Source organism: Saccostrea echinata, unplaced genomic scaffold (assembly GCF_033153115.1).
Source record: "Saccostrea echinata isolate AGI-Se365-2 ecotype Australia unplaced genomic scaffold, CSIRO_AGI_Sech_v1 ptg000009l, whole genome shotgun sequence".
Taxonomy (NCBI): domain Eukaryota; kingdom Metazoa; phylum Mollusca; class Bivalvia; order Ostreida; family Ostreidae; genus Saccostrea; species Saccostrea echinata.
The window spans coordinates 8,590,267-8,613,165 of NW_026889758.1; the positions used below are offsets into that span (position 1 = coordinate 8,590,267).

Here is a 22,899-nt window from a genome sequence, read left to right on the forward strand (position 1 = left end):
ACCCTGATACTCTCAAGATCCCATCCAGGGCCAAACAGAGTTCAAAACTACCCTGATACTCTCAAGATCCCATCCAGGACCAAACAGAGTTCAAAACTACCCTGATACCTCCACTAAACCACTGATTAAACCCTGAGTAATGGGAGTGCAAATATAACTCCTGACAAAGCACATCACTGCACACCTACATACAATAAACAGTTTGTACCTCAGTCAAACAAATCAGACAATGTAATATATTGGTATAACCCCACGCACCTAAGCTTTAGGCTAAAACATATAAACACAGTGACAAGTGGATGAAAGCTCAAGATATCTACACACCCCTTCTTCATATCTACTCTAAAAAAGGGCCAGGAAACACTCACAATATCTACACCCCTTCCTCATATCTCCTCCCAAAAACAATGACAGAGAAATCATTCATTTGAAAATTTATAAATCTAGAAATCCAGAACTTCTTTGCTCTGACGATCCCATTAGAAAGGGTGATGTTACGCAACTGAGACTAGGAACTTAATTGAAATGGCTACAGAGCTTCAGCAAATCTTTATTTAATCTCTCCAGCATCAATACCATATCAAAAAGTTAGCTTCTCTCTGTTCTGTTATAGATTTGTACTTGAATTCCTACTCAATAAACCCTGCAATCACATGTCTTTTATTTCTACATGCTGTATTAATAAAAAAATCCACCTGATATTGAAAAAATATTGAAAAAATATCAGAATCTCTTTTCCTCTCCCTCTTTCTCATATTATATCAATATTTAAAATACTGTATGTTCTGAAAAAGGAATTTTGAACTTCAAAATGTATATATATATTTATAAATTATATATATATATATTATACTGTCAAAAAATGCAAGATAATTATGTCTACTAACATTTTACACATACAACACGTAAGAAATGATAAATATCTGTATATAATTGTTAATGTAGCAAAAACTGTCACAGAAATAAATTTCAGACTTGGTAATTTCAGAAATTCTGAGTATTTTCAGAAACAATTATAGAATTTAAATGGAAGCAAATGGTAACTACATTCTCTGTACAATAATGTAACTTCTTGTCTCACATTTAACTGTTTTAATCCATGAGTCTCTTCTGTCAGAAAAGTTTAAAAATGTTGGTGACCATTGAGAAATCATAAAAATAACAGCTTCTCACCTGAGTCTGGAGTTTATTGCGATGAAAATCCCGCAGTTTAAACAAGTCTTCATTGAGACCTTGTACAGCAGTCAATGTTCCGTCTATAACAAATTAAATTTCCGTTATATCACATTAAAAGTACCAAAACTTTGACAAAAACACTCCATAGAAATTAATTTTAGCGAAAAAAAAATCTCTTGAGGCCAAGGAGTTGTAGCCAGGACATATGAAGAAGCGAAAGTTTTGCAGAGTTTCCTGTGTGTATCTGTCTACACTCTTCTCTACTCTGAATTACTTTCTCAGCAGCTCAGAGAAATCATCTCCTGCAGCAATCACCGGGGATACCTCCTTGTCTTGTCAGTAGGTTTATGTTCCTCTGAATTGATTAAAGTCTCTTTGCATTTTAAAAACAGTCATATTTGGACCCAGAATTTAACCAAATTTAAGCCACATCACAAGACAATGCTTCATATAAATTGAAAAAGTAAAGCTAAATTGAAAATGATCACTTCTGATTCAGTTTTCAAAATAAAGTCAACTTTGACCCATGAATATAAGATGACTAGTTTAATGAGGAAAAATCTTCAGATAAGAAGTTAACAATACACTTCCAGTAAAATTGAGCTATTGAGAGGGGCTGGTCCTATTTTCTTCTGAATATGATTAAGTAAATGAATCAACTTTCTTAGAAATAATCCATTTTTTTTAATTCCAAATTTAGCAAATCTCCAAAGTTCAGATGCTGTAAGTAAAAAAAAAAAAAATTAAATAACACCATGATAAAGAAGTAGGATTTGAGAAATCAAATCACTCCTAAAAAAAACATACATATCCTTGCATTTTCTTTGTACAAAAAAAAAATGAATGGTTAGTCTTCCAAATTATTTATAATAAATGATGTTTAATTTTTTTCTCTGAAACTACATGATGATTTTGACTGTCAAGCTGCAAAGAAAGGTAGAAATGCATCATAATGGCTGTTTTTTTTTTAAGAGAAAGTTTTGCCAGCTACCAACAAAAGTATTGTTTGGAGTGAACCTCCTGCTAATAGTAAACATTGGCATTCTGGGGATGGAGTTAATTACATCTCCTCTTCTACTATATAAATAATTCCTACTCATTCATACAACTGGCTCTAACCAGAACTTTGTTTGGATTATAGTAATTCAGGTATATTCCATTTCTTATCAAAATACAACATCGATTACTATCCAAAATTTGACAGCTTTGTAAAAAAATATTTCAGCTAGTAAATAATGGTTAATATTGTAATGCTGAAAAAAAGTTAACATTTTATAAATACGGTTAAATTGAAGAGGAATGAAAAAGGTAATCAAACAACTGCTTACTGTTGCAGGGATAGACATTAACTTTTAGATTTACTTGCCCTTCGGACAAGTGATCTCAGACTTTGACTTGTCCGAATGCAAAACTTGGTTGCCCAAAACTGGGGAAGAAAAATATTATTACTGTAAACCGAGAAGAAAAAAATGTGACCAAATACACTACTGTCAACTTGGCAAGTTGAGCTACATAAAAAGGTAATTTCGATGCTTCGTTTGTACATGTGTATCAATGTCCTTGTCAATTTAATATGTTAACACACTGCCATGCAGCATTATCCCTGTTTTCTTTTAATAAACTTCATATTTTTAAAAATTAATTCCATAGAATCCTTTTGTGAATCGTGATTTTCAGAGATAACAAGCAACAGTAAAGGAAGACAGTTGCTATGAAACATACATATCTGGATTGGGATACATTGTACATCGTGTTACTTATATTCTGTGAATGAATTTCCTAATTAGAAGTTAACAAATTTGTTATACGTAGAGCGTACCACGAAAGAAAACAAAATAATGAACCCGTTTTTTTTTTTAAAATGGTCCGTATATTCTAGAAACGCTACCAAGGATTTCCTAATGTAAATCAATGTCAGTCAGGTACATGTATCTGGCGGAAATCAAGTATTCAATTTATTGTTTTATTTATAAATTAATGTAAACTTAATAAATATGTACATTTCTATGAGAAAAATTCACTTGCCCGATTGGACAAGTATGTTGACAGTTTCACTTGCCCGAAATGAGGATTTACTTGTCCCGGGCAATCGGACAACCGTTAATGTCGATCCCTGTGTTGGCTATGTCCATGACTAATCAGTTATAAAACATTATCATTGCTTAAATAGTAAAAAAACTAGAAAATCATCTTCTGTAACATACTAGGATGTAATTCATCAGAAGTATGAATCTTGTATAGTTTATATATATATATATAGTTTTGTGAGTTGAAAAAGCAGTAAACGGAATTTAATAATCAGACCATCATTTTTTTTTCAAATTAACTTATTGAAAGATGCAGTATTTCTATATGTATGATTTGAATTACACAGAGATAATGCTACTTAAGCTTACCATAAATTCCCTGATCCATCTCGCCCCTGTCGGACATTACATCCGATAAATCTTCCATGGAATGTCCAGGAGATTCAAGGTCTTCCAGGGAATTATCAAGGTCATCATTGGTGACATTTTTTATTGCATCCTGCAATGTTCTGGTTTTTTCTATAATGGTCTGCAACTTGTTTTCACCATCCTCCATCTCAGTCACAGACTGGCTCTCTGTGGATAAAACAGAATCCGAGGTCTGGATAATTCCTTTACCAATAACAGAATCTGGACATAAATCAGACAAGATATACGATACACTACTACTGTATCAGATTGGACCAAACAAGATAGTGTGAAAGAAGATGAATGTATTGAGTGGTCATTTTTTACCCTAAAGAGGAAATTCCGCTTTAGCTAACATGAATCAATAAGTATGGGATAAAAGACTTGTGTGTTCATTATGTGTGATAATCTAATCACTGACAGAATCAATCAGAAATCGAGACTCTTTTAACTAGAAGTTGACATTTTCTTCACAGCTAGTATTCCTACACATATAAATCACAGACTTTAATTATGGTAATCTAACACATTAAAAGGAGGTTTTTATCTCTCTCTCTCTCTTGTATACCTCCTTCAATCTTAATGACACAAAGAAGTATATACAGTTGAACTTCAGTATCTCAAACATGGATATATTTCTTAAGTATTTTACCCTCAATATCTCGAACCCTCAGATATCTTGATCTTTTTCTTGGTCCCATTGAGTTTGAGATAACAAAGTTTATATATATATATATAAAATTCAATTCAAATAAATATTGACTAATTTGGTAAGTATTTAGCATGTGATTCTTGGATAAAAATCTTAAATGACATATTTGCAACCAGAATTAAGCACTTTAATTATTAATTTGACTAAACCCTCTACTTACTGAGATATCTACCAGTGTTTGAAACTCACTGCAAAATTAGCCAGACATGCAGGACTGACTGCTAGTAAAAGTTGCCAGCCCTGCCAAAGATCTACTAGCCCGAGAAAATAATTGTCAATTTTATAAATTTGTTTTGAATGATTATGTGACTTGAACCAGGTCAACATAACTTCGAACCAGAATCTATAGACTGATGAATTCTTCCTCTTGGCTTGTTACACTTTGCTACCGATACTATTAGTTGATATGAAAAAAAAATTATCAAATATATGAATTTTTATTATCGAAAAATTTTAACACGTCCAGCCAGGCGTCAATACATGCAAATTTATTCGCCCGCTGCAAAATTTGTGCATCTTGGGCGGTCGGGCGCATAGTTATTTCAAACACTGTATCTACCTCACTTACCTGTATCATTTTCTGTCCCAGTGACAGGCCATACTGTCTGACATTCCAATTGGACAGAATTATCTCCCCCTTCCTCCTGACTGATCATTTCATGATAAATGTAAATATCTTCCTCTGTGAAAAGATATAATGCATATGTTCTGAAGTAATGAAAAGATTCAACCAAGTAAGTAGTCAGAGCAGGGAGATATCACTCCAATTTAAAGATATCAGTGCTACAATGCTACTGTTGACTACATCCCTGATCTGCACAATTAAACCTGATGATGCAAGTTTATCAATTAATAGACCTCAGATTCATGTAACCTTTTCATAAATTGAATCAACAAATTATAGTCCTTTTCTTGTCATTTGCATTGGTATCTCAAAATAGCCTACATTGCCTTTTTGCAGAGTTTTCATTTTATTTTAGTGTTGGAGTGATGAAAATTATACAGCAAATCATCTGAAGAAAAATTAGCTTTACATCACTCCTACACAAATCAGCAGGGCAATGTACTTGGTACAATAATAATCGTAATATTCATAAAATAATACAGACATGTTTTCCTTTCCTCTACAGTTCCAAAACCTCTCGGACTATATATATAGCCACTTACATCAATTATTAATCTAAATACCCAGTCAAATATATTTATATTTATGTATATATAATAAGACACAACATCAACTGGACAAAATTTACTAATTGACCTGTCAATGAACTATTTGCACAAAACATATGCCAAGTATACACTTCTACACATTGTGCATGTAACCATATTTTTGTCTTTTATTCTGGTTCCTATTTAATTATGACAGATACAATTAATCTTAATGAAAATTAAAATGTTAATTAAATGATCAGTGTCATGTTTAAGGACCTTAGTTAGGAGAAATTAGTTGGTAAATGTCTACAACCTTAACAGAGACATCTCAACATCTCTCGGCAATAATTAAGCATGATTCCATGATTCAATGTTGATAAAATAGGTATAAAAATGTTAAAATTCAAAGTTTTAAATTTTATTATCTTTAGTAACTATCATATATATATATATATATATATATATATATATATATATATATATATATATATATATATATATATATACATATATATATATATATATATATAAACTAATTTTACTGTGATCATCCTCAATGACCTTGTGACCTTGACCTTTTACTACAACTTTGCGTTAGTGATACATTAAATGTTCACAACTTAGTACATGTGATAACACAGCTGTTTATTCATTATTTTTTATTAAAACCAGTCTTTCTTGTTGAAAATTTCAAAATCTTGGTTTTATTTAAGGAGGCTCATTACACCCACAGTTTATTTTAGATTTCATTACAGTACCACTTATTATGAACATTTCAAATATCCAAATGGAGGTTATGATACGATAAATAATTTTTAAAGATTTTTTAATCTTTTTTCTGATTTTGGTTATATGTTTGATTTCAAGTTTCTGATCAATAGTATTGCAGAAATTTCAATGTCAAGTGATGGATATCGTCTTCAGATATGTAAGCAATATAGTAGCACTTCGTATTATTTAATATTATTTTTATTAGAAAAAATAATTTTCTCCCAAAAAAGAATTCATGTGATTTTCTTCTTAATCTTTGCATGAATAATTTGGAAAATCAGTTATAAATAGACAAGGAATGTATATTAATGAATAACAAGTGACAAATTGAATGCAAATTGTTTTAAAGCAACAGTACGGCTCCAAAATGTGCGATTTTTCATCCAGATTTACCCAATATGTCATTAAGAAATAAGGTATAAAGTTGATGTGAGCAGTTTGAGAAACAGAAACATTCTCTACTCAAACAAAATTAATGTAATTAGAATCTGCCGGAAAATCAAAGGTCGTACGAACTGGAGCAATCTTAGATCTGTTTATTTGTACCACGTGAATTCTAAAACGGCACGTGCCTACACTGTAGAGTTTACAGTTATAATGAATATTAGGTGAAAGCAATTTTCAAAAACACAAATTATCATAACTTTCTGATAAAATAATCTAAAATAATAATCGTAAAGATCTTTTGTCTGCATTCAGGCAAATTTAACAGAATTAAAAGTACAAATGTTTACGTTTTGTGTATTGGGGTCAGAGAAAGGAAAAACCAACTAATCATACGTTATCGCGGCAAATGTCAAACAAAATATTTTTCTGCACAGTTAAAAAAAATTAGCATTTCAAATGGCAACAATGTTTATAAGTCAAAGATGTATTTTTTATGTTGAGTTTACATTATTTTTTTTTTCTTTGAAAGCGACGGAAAAATGAGAAATGATAAGAAGTATCAACAAACCTGTCGAATAGAACCTTCGAGAGCCCTGCGTGAGTGTCGCCGAGTTCCCGTTTCTTCCTTATCCAGCGATTTTATTAATCCCCAAACTAAATTTTAGTCAGGAAAGTTGCTTTTTCAGTTCTATTTTCAGTTTCTTTTTCTTTTTGGTCTACTTTGTCAATGTAGCAGGCCTACCAGGATTCCCTCTCTAACCATGCTGTTTTGTTTATGAAAACTACGCATGCGTGCATAGCATGGAATGTGGAACCCCGAACATGTTGCGATGTATATATTTACGTCCCATAAATAACTATTAATTTTAATGAAATAATCCAAATTATTTAATTGTAAAAGTTGTAATTTTCTGAAAGTTTATACATTTATGAGTGGTAAAAAAATTCCAAATCTTGTCGGAAAATTTTATCTAGTCAGTTTTTTGATGAGATGCGCCGTACTGTCACTTTAAGGAAATGAAAATTCCAATTCAAAAAATAATTGGAATAAAAAGTCCACTTGCAAGAGTTATCTTTCCTCAACCCCCCTGACTCAAAACACTCAGGAACATGTGGACTTGAGACAATCTTAGCAAAATCGGGTATATAGTATAACAGGGACTTGAGACAATCTTAGCAAAATCGGGTATATAGTATAATAGGGGAGCCTATTATACTATATACCCGAATTTGCTAAGATTGTCTCAAGTCCCTATGCTCAGGAAAGGTTGAACATATCAGATGCAGAATAAGCTAAAATTTCTAGAATAAATATACATTTTCAAAAGAAATAAAGACAAGCACACAAACCCACAAGAGTACAGTACTTTAAAAGCGCACAGTCAATTATAATTTATTTCAATGAGGTTGCAGATTTCAACTCGAATTTCCTCTATATGTACATGTTGTCAGTGGTACTGAACTTGCTGCTTTCGCCATGACATTGTACACTACTTGGTAGTGAAGATTTGACTGTCATTCTCTTTGGTCTCTACTTAAAAATAAACCTTCTTCGTTTGTGATTTATGATGAATCCGTTACCTTGTTCTCATTGTTTACAAAATCACATGTTGTCTATTTTTAGAGCGTTTAAAAGATTTAGATTATCAGCAAAGCGAACCTGTACAATTTGTCCCCAGGAGAAAACGGATGAAGCAATGGAGGTTTATTTTTCTGTGTAGTACGTCATCAAAAAGTGGTGTAATGAGCCTCCATAAGTGCAAAACACTTCCTTGATCTTGAATTTCAGAACAGTTTTGTGTCTTTTTCTGGTACTAAGGACAACTTAAATCATAAAAAAAGCTTTCCCTGTTTACTATCAGATTAAAACATCTATGGACTAAAATATCCATGTAACAAACTAATCTAATCCTAAGATCATGTAGGCTCTCATTCCATCACGCACAAAATTTCATTCTTTAATATCAGGGAACAAATATAAGCCTAATGTCAAATTCTAAACCTTAATCCACAACTGCAACCCTGCAATTTAAAAATCTAATTTAAATTTGGATGATATGATAGTGAATTCAGTGATTTGTTTTGACATGCGTCCTATGTAAATTACAAATTAATTTTGCTCAAGAAGCATGATATCAATAAATGCGCATTTCGATGGACGCAACAAAATGAAAAGTCATAAATGTATTGTTCTTATACATTGAAAATCGATGAGGTTACTATGATCTCAAGTCGGTAGACAAGGATTTTGATACAATCTCAGAACCTAAGCCTCACCTTTGTATGTTATTTACAAGTTTTACACTAAAATTAAGTCATGTGATCTTGATATTAACAACGATATGGTAGATATGATCTTTGTTTTTCCAGCATTCATATTTTGCTGTCTTTCTTGCTTTACAGTGAGATTAATTTTGTCAAAACTTCATTATTTTTCAGAAGTCTTTCACCCTATGACACAAATATCTAAAAAGAAACACATTATTTCGACTTATTGTTTAAAATTCAGTTTTATCATCTTATTTTTCCCTATAAGTATTGACTTCTTGATTCTTTTTATCTATATTTCACACTTTTTAAATTCTAATACTTTATTTCATTAAATGTTAATATTGGTTTGCTATGGAACTGCTGGTGTACAACACTATATTGTGTGCGACTGTAATTGCAATCTAAAAATAAAACCAAAGTGCATAGTTGACGATATAATATTTTCATGTCACAAAACCAAATTAGCTTGCTCCTCACTGATAATGTAAACCACTTTATGCTTCAATAGAATGGAATCTTAGTTTAATAACCTTTTATAGTACACCAGAATTTCCTCTATCATATGGATACCCTTATATCTGGATGCATTGATTTTGGTAAGGGACTCATTGCTTTCATTAAGGGGCCCTAACACCCATGATAACAGTTTTCAAAATGAATCAATATTTCTCCTATTGGTTTTAATACATATCTAAATATAAACTTGCATCACTTCGGTGTATGGCTAACACTTCTGTGTATGGCTAAATATGCGACTTTGTATAATTTGAAAAATTGGTAAATGTTACATTAAATAAAAAGTAAATTAGTATGCATACTTATAAACAAAATACCTCAGATAAAAATTAAATGTTCATATTGCATTTTCTCTAAATGGTTCAAACAATGCACTTTGGATAACACTGTTTTTTTATTATACTAATAAGAATTGAATATGCAAGGAGTCCTTCAGCTTACTAAAACTATGGGGTAGAAAACACTTACCCACTGGTCTGCGAGTGATGGTACTCATGGACTTTTGACCATTGTCCAGTTGACAAATAATTCCAAACTCTGTGGCAACTGGTTCTGTGTATAATGTTATAGAATGACCACTAAACCTAAAAAAAAATCGAACAAAATAATGTCAATATATCACACTGGAAATATCTAGTTATGCAAAGTTAACATACTGTCATATTCACACAACTTGGGATTTCCCTTTCAGATTTTTTTCAAAGAAATTCCGAGTTCACATCCTCATGAACCACAACTGCTAACAAGTAAAATAGCAGTCTGATAGCATTACTCCAAGCTAAGAGGAGAAAACAAACCCTAGAAAGTTGGCCAAGTTCTGTGTATTTGAATGAAATAAATGAATAGCTGGAACATTAAGTAATGTATTCATTATGATATGACTGGATACTTTTTGCCCAGGTATATTTTTCAAGATATGGTAACATGCTTCATGAAATATGCCTAGGTGAAAGAGTTCAGGTAATATATAACCTCATGAACTTTCAAAACTGGAATACATTTCTTAAATTAAGTAAATTAAAAACAACAACGACGAGAAGCAATCTTGGTTGTGGCCATAAAAATGCCAAGAAAATGAAACAATATGTACCTGAAAATATTAACACATCAATGACAATGGTTTAAAGTCAACTGCTACATGTTTGCTATCCTTACAAGCTGTCAATCCAAACTCCAAACTCACAGACTTTCACCTTTGTCTAACATTGTCATTTTGCTCTAATATTCCGAAATCTTCTCCCAACCAAACCCAGGAAGATGCACCATTAAGAGGTGGTAATACCTTCCTAGGTAATAAGAAGCAGCTGTGACATTATTATCAGGTACAACCATCGACTAATGCTTCTCCTGTCTACCTAAAGTTATTGGCACAAATACCAGAGTGCATCAAATCAATATATAACCATTCACTTAGTGTCCCTGCTTCTTAGAAATTACCAGGAAGTATTATCTTAATAAACAATACAAGACACTGACTATACTGAATCCCTCCATCCACAGATATAATGTTTATAGCAATAAATACTGCACATTCCAGGCTGCAAACAATACTGTGTATTTGTAAGAATACTTACAAAGAAATAAATAACAATTGCTTTTGTCTGTTTAATCCACAAAATAATGTAAGCTTTAAATATAACAACAGTTGTATGATCGTCCTATGGTTGTGATGAGGCATCTATACATGTAGATACAGGATGTCGACACGAGATCACATCATCATCTACACTTGATGGAAACAGGAAACTTTGTGTCAGTCTGGAAACTGAGGGGTTTATGTTTTAAAAATCTTTTTTTTAAGTCCCCAATATTGATACAGGTTCGAATGACAAAGGTAGGTCACATTCTTTGGTTCCTTTGACTCCAGATGTCATAATTTATGTGTACAGCTTGTGAGACCTATTTAATTATCCCTATGATAAATCTTAAGGCTAACATTTCAAATTAAAATGTAAACCCCATTCAGATAGTAATTAATAATACCTTAACAATACTAGTCACTCATGACTTTTGAAACCCCCAAAGCATTATCAAATTTTACATTGTTTACAATAGGTGGTGTATGGATATATAGCACCAGGTACTGTATTTCCTTAAGGAGTGACAAAATGAGTTTGTCTTAGACCATCAAAACCTTAATTTATCCTTGAATTATCATTTAAAAGTTAATTTTATTACGGGTTGCCTCTGATCACTTAAAAACTTTTCTCGACTCTTCGAGCCATCTCGACTCACCACTATAAACCAAACTGGTAAAACGTCAATTAGATAATATCCAATATATCTGCAAATTAAAGTGTTCTCCCTTACAATAAAATCCCTGAAGCCGTCGTCATCTAATGAAAGATTCATGTACGCTTTTTTTTAATTTACTTTTTTCCCAACATTGTCAACGAGTCACCTTCATTTAGAGGAAGCTTGTAAAAGATACACCATTCCATCACAGCAGTATGGACATCCCACACAAACACATCGTTATCAATTAACACTGTCTATACAGGGCAGATCTTCACTTATTAGCTGTGTGCTTGTCTCAAACTTGTCAACATGTAATGTTATTGCTTTCTGACATCTGGTTACAATGACTTTAAGATTTCTAGCCTTATATTCACAAACTTAAACAAAGTCGGCTGATATGATCGTCATAACAACTATTAAGTGGGTCAAATGGTCAGGATGACTGAATTAATTAATGCCTGTCCCCCTAACTAGTGTCAATGAAGGTCAACCTGTAACACAGATTCTGAATAAGCAAGGTTCACTAGAGGTCTAAAATGGCCGGGTAAAATTTTGAAAAAACTAGAACTGTTTAATTTCAGTGGACAACAGTGTTTGTTATCAACTGGACTCATGGTAATTACTCATCTATTAAAAGTTACAAAATTTTCTCACTAGACATGAATTGAATCATTGTTCTTAATTCATGAAAAATTGAAAATTTCTACCAAAATGGAAAATATTTTAAGCTTTTTTTCCTCTAGTATTTAAAATAGAGCATGACTGATGATCAAAATATTAAAAGTACTGTAAAAGTTTACAGTGCATAATATGAAAGAATGGTTTATTTCTGAAGTTTATATTTTATTTTATAGACTTGCACCTGTGCTGGTATTTTGTTAAGTCTATGCAAAAGACATTGGATTGTCGGACCTGACCGTTGTGCAGTGCATCTGGTCCGATGCAGTCATTTTTTTTTTTACACTGGACCGGAATGTCCGATGTCTCAGTGTCCGGTTTTGAGCCTTACCATTTTGACGCAGAGTCATTTAAATGATTATTATAAGTAAAAAAAAATCGCACAAATCCAAATACGTAAATGAATGTGATTAAAACCACATGGACCGTCTACAGTATTGTGCAGGAGTGATCCCTGGTAAAAGAAAGCTGTTAGTACTAAGTATTACTAGCATAATAAGTAAGATTTCCTTGGTTCTGCATTTTCAAATTTCACTTTTTTACATCAGGTTTTTCGGTCTGACAAAATTTGGTTTGGTCCTGTGTGTTCATTGATTACGCAGGACCGAATGTCCTGTGTAGACCAAAAAACTTTCACATAGACTGTTTGTTCTTTGTTCAATGTACCCAAATCCACCAGTTTTCTGGAAAATTTCCAAAACCTGGCCTGCTTTCACAAAGCTGTACTCCATTTTGTAGTCTCTCACAAGGAGGACTTTATAATACTGGAGATGAAACAGTCTAAGGGAGGTAACTCCCACATTCTGTAAACACTTACTCTGCCAGTATTGAAGCTAACTCTGAGTGACCATTTTCAGCAGCCAGATCCTTTGGGAGGTTCCCATAGCGATTGTGTAGATGCAGAGCTTCCTGAGCACCATTTTTATCAAGTAAAAAGAGAGCAACTTTTTTAAGTCCAAGACGAGCCACAAAATGTAGGAGAGTCTCACGTGGTATGTGTTCTGCTGAAACTAAAAATATTACAATCAATCAGTTGTACCCCATCTAAGAAAAAGTAATCTTACTTCCTCTAAAACATGATCCCACAATCAAAATGTCCACTTTAAAATCTGAAGCTAACTAACAATGTCCTCCCTAAAAAAAAAATCTAACAAGAAAAAACTCTTGACCAAAAGTCAAAATAAGAACACTTTCCACTGCTACCCAATTTTTTAGCTGTTTGTCAAGATGGCATTGGTGGTCTCTTATAGATGCATGTTTTTTCTTCTACTTTTTCTATTATCTTAGTAAATGTAAATTTAGTGATTTTGATCAGTTCATACAATATGGAATGTTAGCTTTGAAATAAATACGCTGGTTGAAAAAATGCAAAAAAATTATCAAATTAATTATGAATACTATATTCTTTGACACATAAAACTTCATTTTGGCCATAATAAAAAAAAAAACCCTGCGATTCTCATCCAATTTTTTTTTTTTTGAAAATGAGATGGGTGGGCATATTTTACATTTTTTAAAATTTCTTCCATTCTACAGATTTTTGTTGATCAGTTGGTGCAGATTTATCTATTATGCCCAAATAAACGTTATAGTAAAGGTTCATTTAAATGTACATATTTCTTACTACCCCACCTCGATTTTTAAAATTTGTTTTCCTTCACTTTGTTAAGATTATTATAAAGTTATTATAAAGTTATCAACTTTACATTTAACTTTCCTTTTATATCCCACAGAATGTCAGTGTGATTTTAACAATTGACAAGATGGTAATTACTGTAATACGTATTAAACAACTAAAACAAGGGTCATTGTTAGTGAAGGCTTGGTAAGGATGTGTAGTAAGAGACATGTACATTAAAATAAACCTCTACTATAACTTTTATTTGGCTATAATAAAAAAAAATTAAGATTCTCATCCAATATTTTTTTTATAAATCAAGGTGGGCAGGCAGATTTTATTATATATATATTTTTCCATTCTACAGATTTTTGTTGATCAATTGGTGCAGATTTATCCATTAATATGCCAAAATAAAAGTTATAGTAGAGGTTCGTTTAAATTATTTACTTATCTGTGGATGAGTTTACACCTATACTGGATGTAAATTATCTGTGGATGAGTTTAGACCTATACTGGATGTAAATTATCTATGGATGAGTCAAGACCTGTATTAGATGTAGAGTTATCTGTTGATGAGTTTAGACCTACACTGGATAAAAACTTATCTGTGGATGAGTTTAGTCTGTACATGTATTGGTTGTAGATTTATCCGTGGATGAGTTTAGTCTTGTTTGAGATGTAGGCTTATCTGTGGATGAGTTTAGTCTTCTTTGAGATGTAGACTTATCTTTGGGTTTTTTAGACAAGTAATTAGATGTAAAGATGTGTCTGGACCTGATGAGGTGAAGACTTAGTTAAGGGTGAGTTTGGACTGTGGGGAGTTTAGACCTGTACTAAATTAAGACTTACCTGTGAGTGAGTTCAGACCTGCATAAGATGTAGACTTATCTGTGTTTAGACTTGTATCACTGTGAGTTGTAAACTTGCCTATGGATGAGTTTAGATCTATGTGAGAGGTAGACTTACCTGTGAATGAGTTTAGACCTGTTCGTGATGTAAACTCATGGGCAAATTTACTTGAATGAGATGTAGAATTTTGTTGTGGGTAGTTGGAGCTGTATGTGATGTAAACTTACCCATGGGTGAGTTTTGACCTGTGTGTGATGTAGATTTACCTGTGGATGAGTTTTGACTTGTGTGTGATGTAGACTTGTCTGTGGATGAGCTTTGACTTGTGTGTGATGTAGACTTGTCTGTGGATGAGCTTTGACTTGTGTGTGATGTAGACTTGTCTGTGGATGAGCTTTGACTTGTGTGTGATGTAGACTTATCGGTGGATGAGCTTTGACTTATGTGTGATATTAACTTACCAGCAGGTGAGTTTGGACCCAGTATATGCCACCATTCAGGTATCTCTAGGTACTTCAAGGCCAGATATAACCGCTGGTCCAGTGTATCAAGATCTTCCTCCCCCAGGTCAAACTTTTCTGATTTTATGAGTTCTAAATCCTCTAAAGCTGCTATATTATATACACTCTCTACTAAAAAGCAGGCCAGAAAATAGGTAGGGTCATGATAGAAGTCAAATGCAGAGGTCACCAAGGCACAGATATCGTTGTTATAGTAACTGAAGAGAGTCAACTGCACTTTTTCCGCTTCACCATGGGCTGCAAAATTCAAGTTTAGATTCATTTTAATCTTTTTTATTACATAATACAGCTATGTAAAAATATAGCACAGGTAAGAATTTCACTATTTAACTTTAAAATATTATGTGAAATCAATAAATTCTTCAAAGCTGCTTCATATTAGCTTGAACTTATTTATTTTGTCCAGCCTTACACTATACATATTTATATATTACATTTTGATTGCTGAAAACTTCCCCCAAATAGTTAAAAATAACATCACAGAAGACAAGGTTAGTTGCATTTTTAATAGAGAAAAATTCAAATGTGTATTTGAAACCTAAAGTATACAGGTATTGTATTTCATATAACAAAAAGGAGCTTTCTCAGCTGGAAAATTTGTTCACCCCAATTAAGGCAAGTCTGACAATGGCCTGGAAGATTCCATTGTGTTTCTCCAGATTTTATCTCAGTGACAGAGCTTCACTGCTCCTCTACATGTTTCAGTTACTGTTTTTATTCCTACATGTTTCATTTCTAATAAATAGAAAGGGGGTGGCAGCATTAACCACCTCATCTGTTTTAGATCTAGACATTTTTCAACATGTACAATGTGTGGATATGAACATAATAACAAATGCATATTAACTTTGTATACATGTATTTATTTATTGCTTAGTTTGGATATTTTTTAAAGGATTTTTTAAGGTCACATTCACTGTTCATGCTGTTCAAAATATGGAATTTGATTTAAAAATCACTATCACTCACAATAAGACATCTATACAAGTAATTCCCCCCCAAAACAGGGATTTTAAGAAGAATTCACAATCGTCATAAGAATAAGATCAGATAAAAGAACAAAAAACTGAAGAGTTTAAAACTCCTTGTAAAATCTCTATACAAAGTGTAGTGTCCACTGAGATCATTTCTTTTACTATTAACTTATAGTGGATATAATACTGGCTTTATGTGCCAGGAACAATATTATCAAAAGGAGGGTTTACAAGTATAAACAATCCAATTGTCCTGTTGTCTGGGGATTAGCAAGTGAAGAGATTGGCTGATGACAAACTTCACAGATTCAATACCAGGAATACACAGTATGAGAACAAACACAGTCATTTACGTACACTTAACAGACATAAACAGAGGTAACACTATACTCTCAAACCACCTAACATACAAAAAAAGTATACTAATACAGCCCAGTGTACATTAAAATACAGGACTGGTATAATGTCTATACATACATGTATCACCAAAAGTTTCGAATTCTCCAATTCACCCCCACCCCCTACCCCCCCACCCCCACGCAACCCCACCACTATTACCATATTTATTGTAATAATCAGTTAAATTCAAACAAGAACCTAAATAAACATGGTATCTGAAAAATATTTGTATAAATCATCCAAGAAAATTTTTTTTGTCAATTTTTATTCCTCAATCCAGCTGCTCCAAAAATAGCAACAGGTTGAAGTAATATTTTTGACCCTATTTTTGTAATCATTAAAAAAAAATTTAATTTCTGTAAAACCACTAAATTGACATGGATAAATCTGGGATATGAAATGCATTTTTGATGTTAATGTACCATGTTTTGATATCAAAAGCAAATGAACCTTTCCTTCACAAATAATAATCTCTTCCAGCAAAATTCCCTCCACTTGGTAATCAATTAATAATTCAGGTCTCTTCTGCTGAGTATACTTTTTGAGTTTATTTTTACAGTTCCTCAACTGTATCCCGACACACATCAAATTAGTACCATACAATATACACTTTCAGATAAGAGCTAAAATTTCAATGAAAAATTAATCATTGTCTCATTTCTCCAACATGAATCATCTTATAGTTTTCATTCTGGGAAATACTTGATTTATCAACTGAATCCGAGGCTGTCCTACTGAATTCAAGGTCACCCTGAGGAACGACAAACAGAGCAGATGTTAAATAACTCCTGCATCATAAAGCACATTGACAGCAGGTATATATACACAACCCAACATCAAAACCAAGGCTGTCCCAAACATTACGTGTCAACAAATCCAACACTAAACAGGCTGATCAATGGGTATTGATTGAACTAAATTATATTTCATTAATAGCATCTAATCAGATTATTATTATATACTTTACATATGTAGGAGTTTCATATATAAATTAGAAAGAGGATATTCAATGTTTTGTAGTTGCATGGAAATGGAATTTATTTCACATGTGAGATTTTTTTCCATAAGTGTGAAGCACGAAGCACTTTCATAATATATATATATATATATATATATATATATATATATATATATATATATATATATATATATATATATATATATATAAAGCACTAAAAATGACCAACGACACGAACAATAATAATTGTCAAATTTTCGGGACAACCTGTCCCTTCCTCAGGACAAAGAAAAAATTTAAGAAGTCATAAAAACAAAGGAAATAGAAAGGAAAAACAACTAGCACTACTACTAAACTACCAAACACTAAATATTTACAATGTTACATGTTTAATTTGAATTTTATAAACAGTTGTGAACAAAGAAATCCGGAGCGCTATGAATTGCGTCCGGTCTATCGGGTGTACTCTGGTGAAGTGTGTATATATATATATATATATATATATATATATATATATATATATATATATATATATATATATATATATATATATATATATATATAATCCTGTATCCAACCAAAAAACATTCAATTTTCTGTTTATTACATTTCTTTGATTTTCCTTTTGCCTCTGTCTTTTCTTAGCACAGTGTCATGGGCTGTGACGTCATAATAGAGTGGTTGCGAGACGTCATCTTAGCTAAGCAATTGAGAGATTGAAAGTTGTAAAAATAGATTTGAACAATATGGAGAAACTTTGACAGTTAAGTGTCAGGATTGTTTATATACTCTTGCTATCTTATAAAGGGAGTATTTTTTACCAACACTTTGGTTAGAGCTCTGCTCTATAGTCGCGAAGTAAGGAGTTGATCCTTACGTCGCAGGTTCGAATCCCACTGTGGGACATGGAGACCAGTTCTTCTGATGAGACCGTATAAACCGAGGTCCGGTGTCGCAGTAGGTGCTGGCACGAAAAAGATCCCTCACTGCTCAATGGCTTTCAGTGCCGAGTATAGGTAAAAATTTGTAGCCCTCCACCGGCAAGTGGTGGCGTCTCCATATGAGTGAAAAATTCTCAAGAGGGACATTAAATAACAAACAATCAATCAATCAAATGAGTGCATACCTGGTAATTCCTTCATATCATTATTTTCTATAGCATTTTTTTTTCCAGCTTTATATTTCAGGTAGTGTGTTATAAATTGTAATACATTGTTCAATTATAAATTACAACCTATGAATAATGGATACTGTAGATTCCTAAATATACGCGAGGAATAAATTATCACGTAATTACGTGAGAAGCACCACTCGCGAAATAAAATTACTCGCTTTTATTTTTATAGTGCTTTAATGTATGTAAAATCTCTAGATAAATCAACGATTCGCAAATTTTTGTTCTCGCGATTTGACGCCCTTGGGCCATTTTGTGATATTAAGTACTCGCGTAAAATAAGGAATCTACAGTAGTTTATGCTTTTTTCCACTTAAAATAAAAAGACACAGACAAAATTTTATTTCATTTTAAATAAATTTTAAAAAGTTACTCTGTCACTCAAAAACTGATACATTCTTGAATAACATCTAGACTGAATAAATTATTGGTTTGAAAAGTTCAAAACTGACTCAGGTCATGCATTTCCTGTATAAAAGTCGGTCAATATCTCCCTCATTCATGATATCTCATTCAGGAAATTGTACAATGGCAATCTTTACAACTGACCACTTTGTCTCCTCACTCACAAAATAGACTAATTCCCTCATTATTACTGACCCATCACTGCATCACCCTACACTATATACCTTACTATCCATCACTGACCGTTTCACCTGTCATTACAATGACCATTGTACTTGAATTTCTGACAGGGAATGCGACAAGATTTACCTGTAAGTCTGACCAACATAAGTAGTGAGAACATACCCCTAAATTCTCAGTAATTACACCACGCCTATTGTCTTACAAAAGAGTAGCATGTCTGAGGAGTGGAAATCTATCTCATTAGGAAGATTAATCTTACATGTCTAATACTTCCTTCATGCATGCAGACTTAGAATATTCTATATACAGTCAAATCTCGTTATCTCGAACTCGATGGGACCGACGAAAAACTTCAAGATATCCGACGATTCGAGATATCGAGGGTAAAAATATTTAAAGAATAAGTGGTTGGGACTTCCAAATCACTTCGACACATCCATGGTATTCAAGATATCGGTGTTCGAGATACCAAAGTTCAACTATATATATATATCTGTATATATATACAAAATAATTGACCAAGATTTTCGGGGGGTAACAATATACTGACGTCTACCATAATACTCAATACGCACACACACAAAAAAAATTGTATCACGGTATGAAAAACGTACACCTGCACATCCCGATACACCACATTTTCAGTATGTTGCATTCATTTCTGAAGAATTCTTATGAAATAAATGTTGTAGCTTTACATCTCTGGTGCTGCCTGTATTTAATTAAGATGTTTGAATTGATAAAATGTTCGTGATAGCCTATATCAATTGTTTACAAAGATGGTGTATATTTCTTTTTTCATTGACCTTTTTTCAAAACTTAGATTAGTTTCCCTTTTCAGAACAGATATACACAACTCATTTAAAAAAAAATTATGAAAGGTGATATACCACGGTACATATCATAATATAGTCTCAGTGAATCATGGCATCTCAAGATACACTGTATCATTACATCCCTAACAATTTTCAAGCCTTGCAAAATGAACATGTCAAAATGAAAATTTTTTTAAATAAGCATCTCTTTTCCTTTTGTTGCCTGTCCATAACCAGCAGAACCTAAGCTGCTTCTACCTGCACACCACAGGACCAAACAACAAAGTCAACAGGCCAAGCTCAGAATGCATGGTTTTGATGCTGATTTTAAATTTTATCCATGCTGTTGGGTTTTTTTTTTCATTCAAAGCCTAAATATATATTTTCTTTCTTGTCTGTTATATCTAGACCAATGACTTTAATACTACTAACAACTGTTACAATGAATATAAAATCTTAAACATTTTCCTCTTCTTCCATAAATCATCTTTCATATTAATTCATATAACATATAGTTGTTTTCAGTAAGGGATGTTTATTGTCTTTTTTCACGCCTCAATATAGTTATTTTTCCCTAGGAAACATGGCCATTTTCCCAAAAATTTACCATATTTTCCCAATAGTTTCTAAGATGAATTAAAAAGGTTTTTAAATATGAGTGAGAAAACAGTGATTTATAATAACCTACCCATTGATGTATAAAAATTTTATACTAGTCTTTTGATTTTCTCCAATCATAACACATCAAAAAATGTATCTTAATGAACAAGGATGCCATACTTACTCAAAGGGGAAAAATATGTCCCTTTGGAAATGAATTTGAGAGACTTTCCTCAAGTAATGTTATCAGTTAGGTGACCACAATCTAAGACAAATGTCAATACGTGAAATTTACGATACCATTAAAAACAAACAGTCACTTTAGCAGAGTCTTGTAAAACTTCCACCTGACACAGGTAAAACTCCAACTGTATATACCTGTACCTTTGTTCTTGTTGTAGCTATATATTGATCAGAACTGAATGTCAGCTGTACGCCACTCTTTCTAGCCAACTATACATGAACATGACAAGAAATGAATGTCAATCTATGTGTATACAGTTCAGTATGTGCCAGGTAATGCACAAATATATGACAACTTTCACAATTAAATCCCATAACAAAAAAGTGATACATAACTTAAACCAGTCCAAGTTAAAGGCATAAAGTCTTCCAAATTTTAGATGACATAATTTCAGGACTAAAACGATCAAAACAGGGTAACCCAAATTCCCTATACTCTGGCTCCATAGTTTACCTGGAATAACTGCCCAGCAGGTGTTGCCATATCTGATCCCCACTGTAATGTGTCTCTGATAGGGTCCCTCAAACACCAGGTACAAAGGACTGTCTAAGGGGACCCCCTGGGACAGATCCACACTGATCTGCCCACCTCCCTATAAAATTAAAAGAAAAAAATTCAAGTTTTCCTCCCAAAAAATGAGAGCATTGAAAATCCAGAATTAAGTTCCTGGTCATATGAAAAACTGTATACTTACATAAACGGGGCTTGAATTCTTATCAAATGCCATTCAGCATTCTTCTGAAATTTCAAAAGTGTAATTACCATACTGTGATGTTCACATTAAAAACACTGCTCTATAACACTGTTTTTTTTTCTTGCAGTTTCTTGTAAGACAAGAAAATTAATCAAGTATATAGCAGCAACAATTTTTTATTACACAGATTTATATATCAATTTGTATCTCCATACTTTTTCATCATAAAATATCTACAAGTTCCTAACATTATTTCATTACATTTTTTCACTAAACCTGCCAAAAAATATGCCATGTAATATAACTAAAGCCAGAAATTTAAGTCTTTCTCTCATTTGGGGCACATACTTTTCATGTGTTACAAAAATAGCCCCAGTAAGTTATTATCTGTTTTAGTCATTTTCGGTTTTTAAAAAAGGGGGTTGCTTTTTGATCACTTAGGAGTGTTACCTGGGAGGCTGGGACATGTCAATGTCCTCACTTGTGTAGATAGATTCTTTATTTCCAAATCAGGGCCCTTTCAGGCATCACAAACAACAAGCATGCGTGTGTATATAACAATTAATTCAGAAATAACTTTTATTTATCATTTATATTGACAAAAAAGGATAGAAAATGGCTTTAATGAATAGATTTTTTAATGACATAAATTCTGGAAAAAGAAATACTCCAACTTTAGATTTTTTTTCCTAAAATCTGCTGATTCTGTGAAAAAAATTGAAGTTTCATGTACAGTCAGGGGTGAGACTGAAATCCGTCATTTTTAAAATGACGATTTTTAGTCATAAAATAAAATTTTTATTATGACTAAAACTCGTCATTTTTAAGAAAATGACGAAAAACAGTCATAAAAATTTAGAGTGTTTCTAGAATACCGAGTTACCTCTCTTTGAAAAATGTTAGATCCACCAACCGATGAAAGGACAAAAAACACCGTAAACAAACTTCATTTCTCTAATACAGTTGACTACAATACTGGTTATGTTGACAGTACAAATTTCCCAAGCAAAAATAAGAGTGGAAGAGTTATTTGTCAATTTATTTGCATTAAATAGCAATGAAAGAAGATGAAAATGACGATATTTCGTCTTTTTTCAAAATGGAGGGTCTGGGCGCACTTAAA

At 32.5% G+C, this 22,899-nt stretch overlaps 1 protein-coding gene across 10 annotated transcripts in view; it reads right to left on the reverse strand.

The window, feature by feature from the left end:
• The window catches only part of LOC133181726 (rho guanine nucleotide exchange factor 18-like), a 127,611-nt gene that overhangs the window by 103,281 nt on the left and 1,431 nt on the right, over positions 1–22,899 (reverse strand). For all 10 annotated transcript variants that reach the window (XM_061316293.1, XM_061316298.1, XM_061316291.1 and 7 more), the window contains exons 2-9: positions 21,777–21,820; positions 21,536–21,674; positions 15,271–15,567; positions 13,157–13,349; positions 9,892–10,007; positions 4,892–5,005; positions 3,573–3,779; positions 1,174–1,256 (exon numbers count right to left, since the gene is read on the reverse strand). In XM_061316293.1, the coding sequence (XP_061172277.1) occupies positions 1,174–1,256; positions 3,573–3,779; positions 4,892–5,005; positions 9,892–10,007; positions 13,157–13,349; positions 15,271–15,567; positions 21,536–21,674; positions 21,777–21,809 (1,182 nt within the window). In that variant the 5' untranslated portion in view covers positions 21,810–21,820. The remainder of the gene's footprint in view (positions 1–1,173; positions 1,257–3,572; positions 3,780–4,891; positions 5,006–9,891; positions 10,008–13,156; positions 13,350–15,270; positions 15,568–21,535; positions 21,675–21,776; positions 21,821–22,899) is intronic.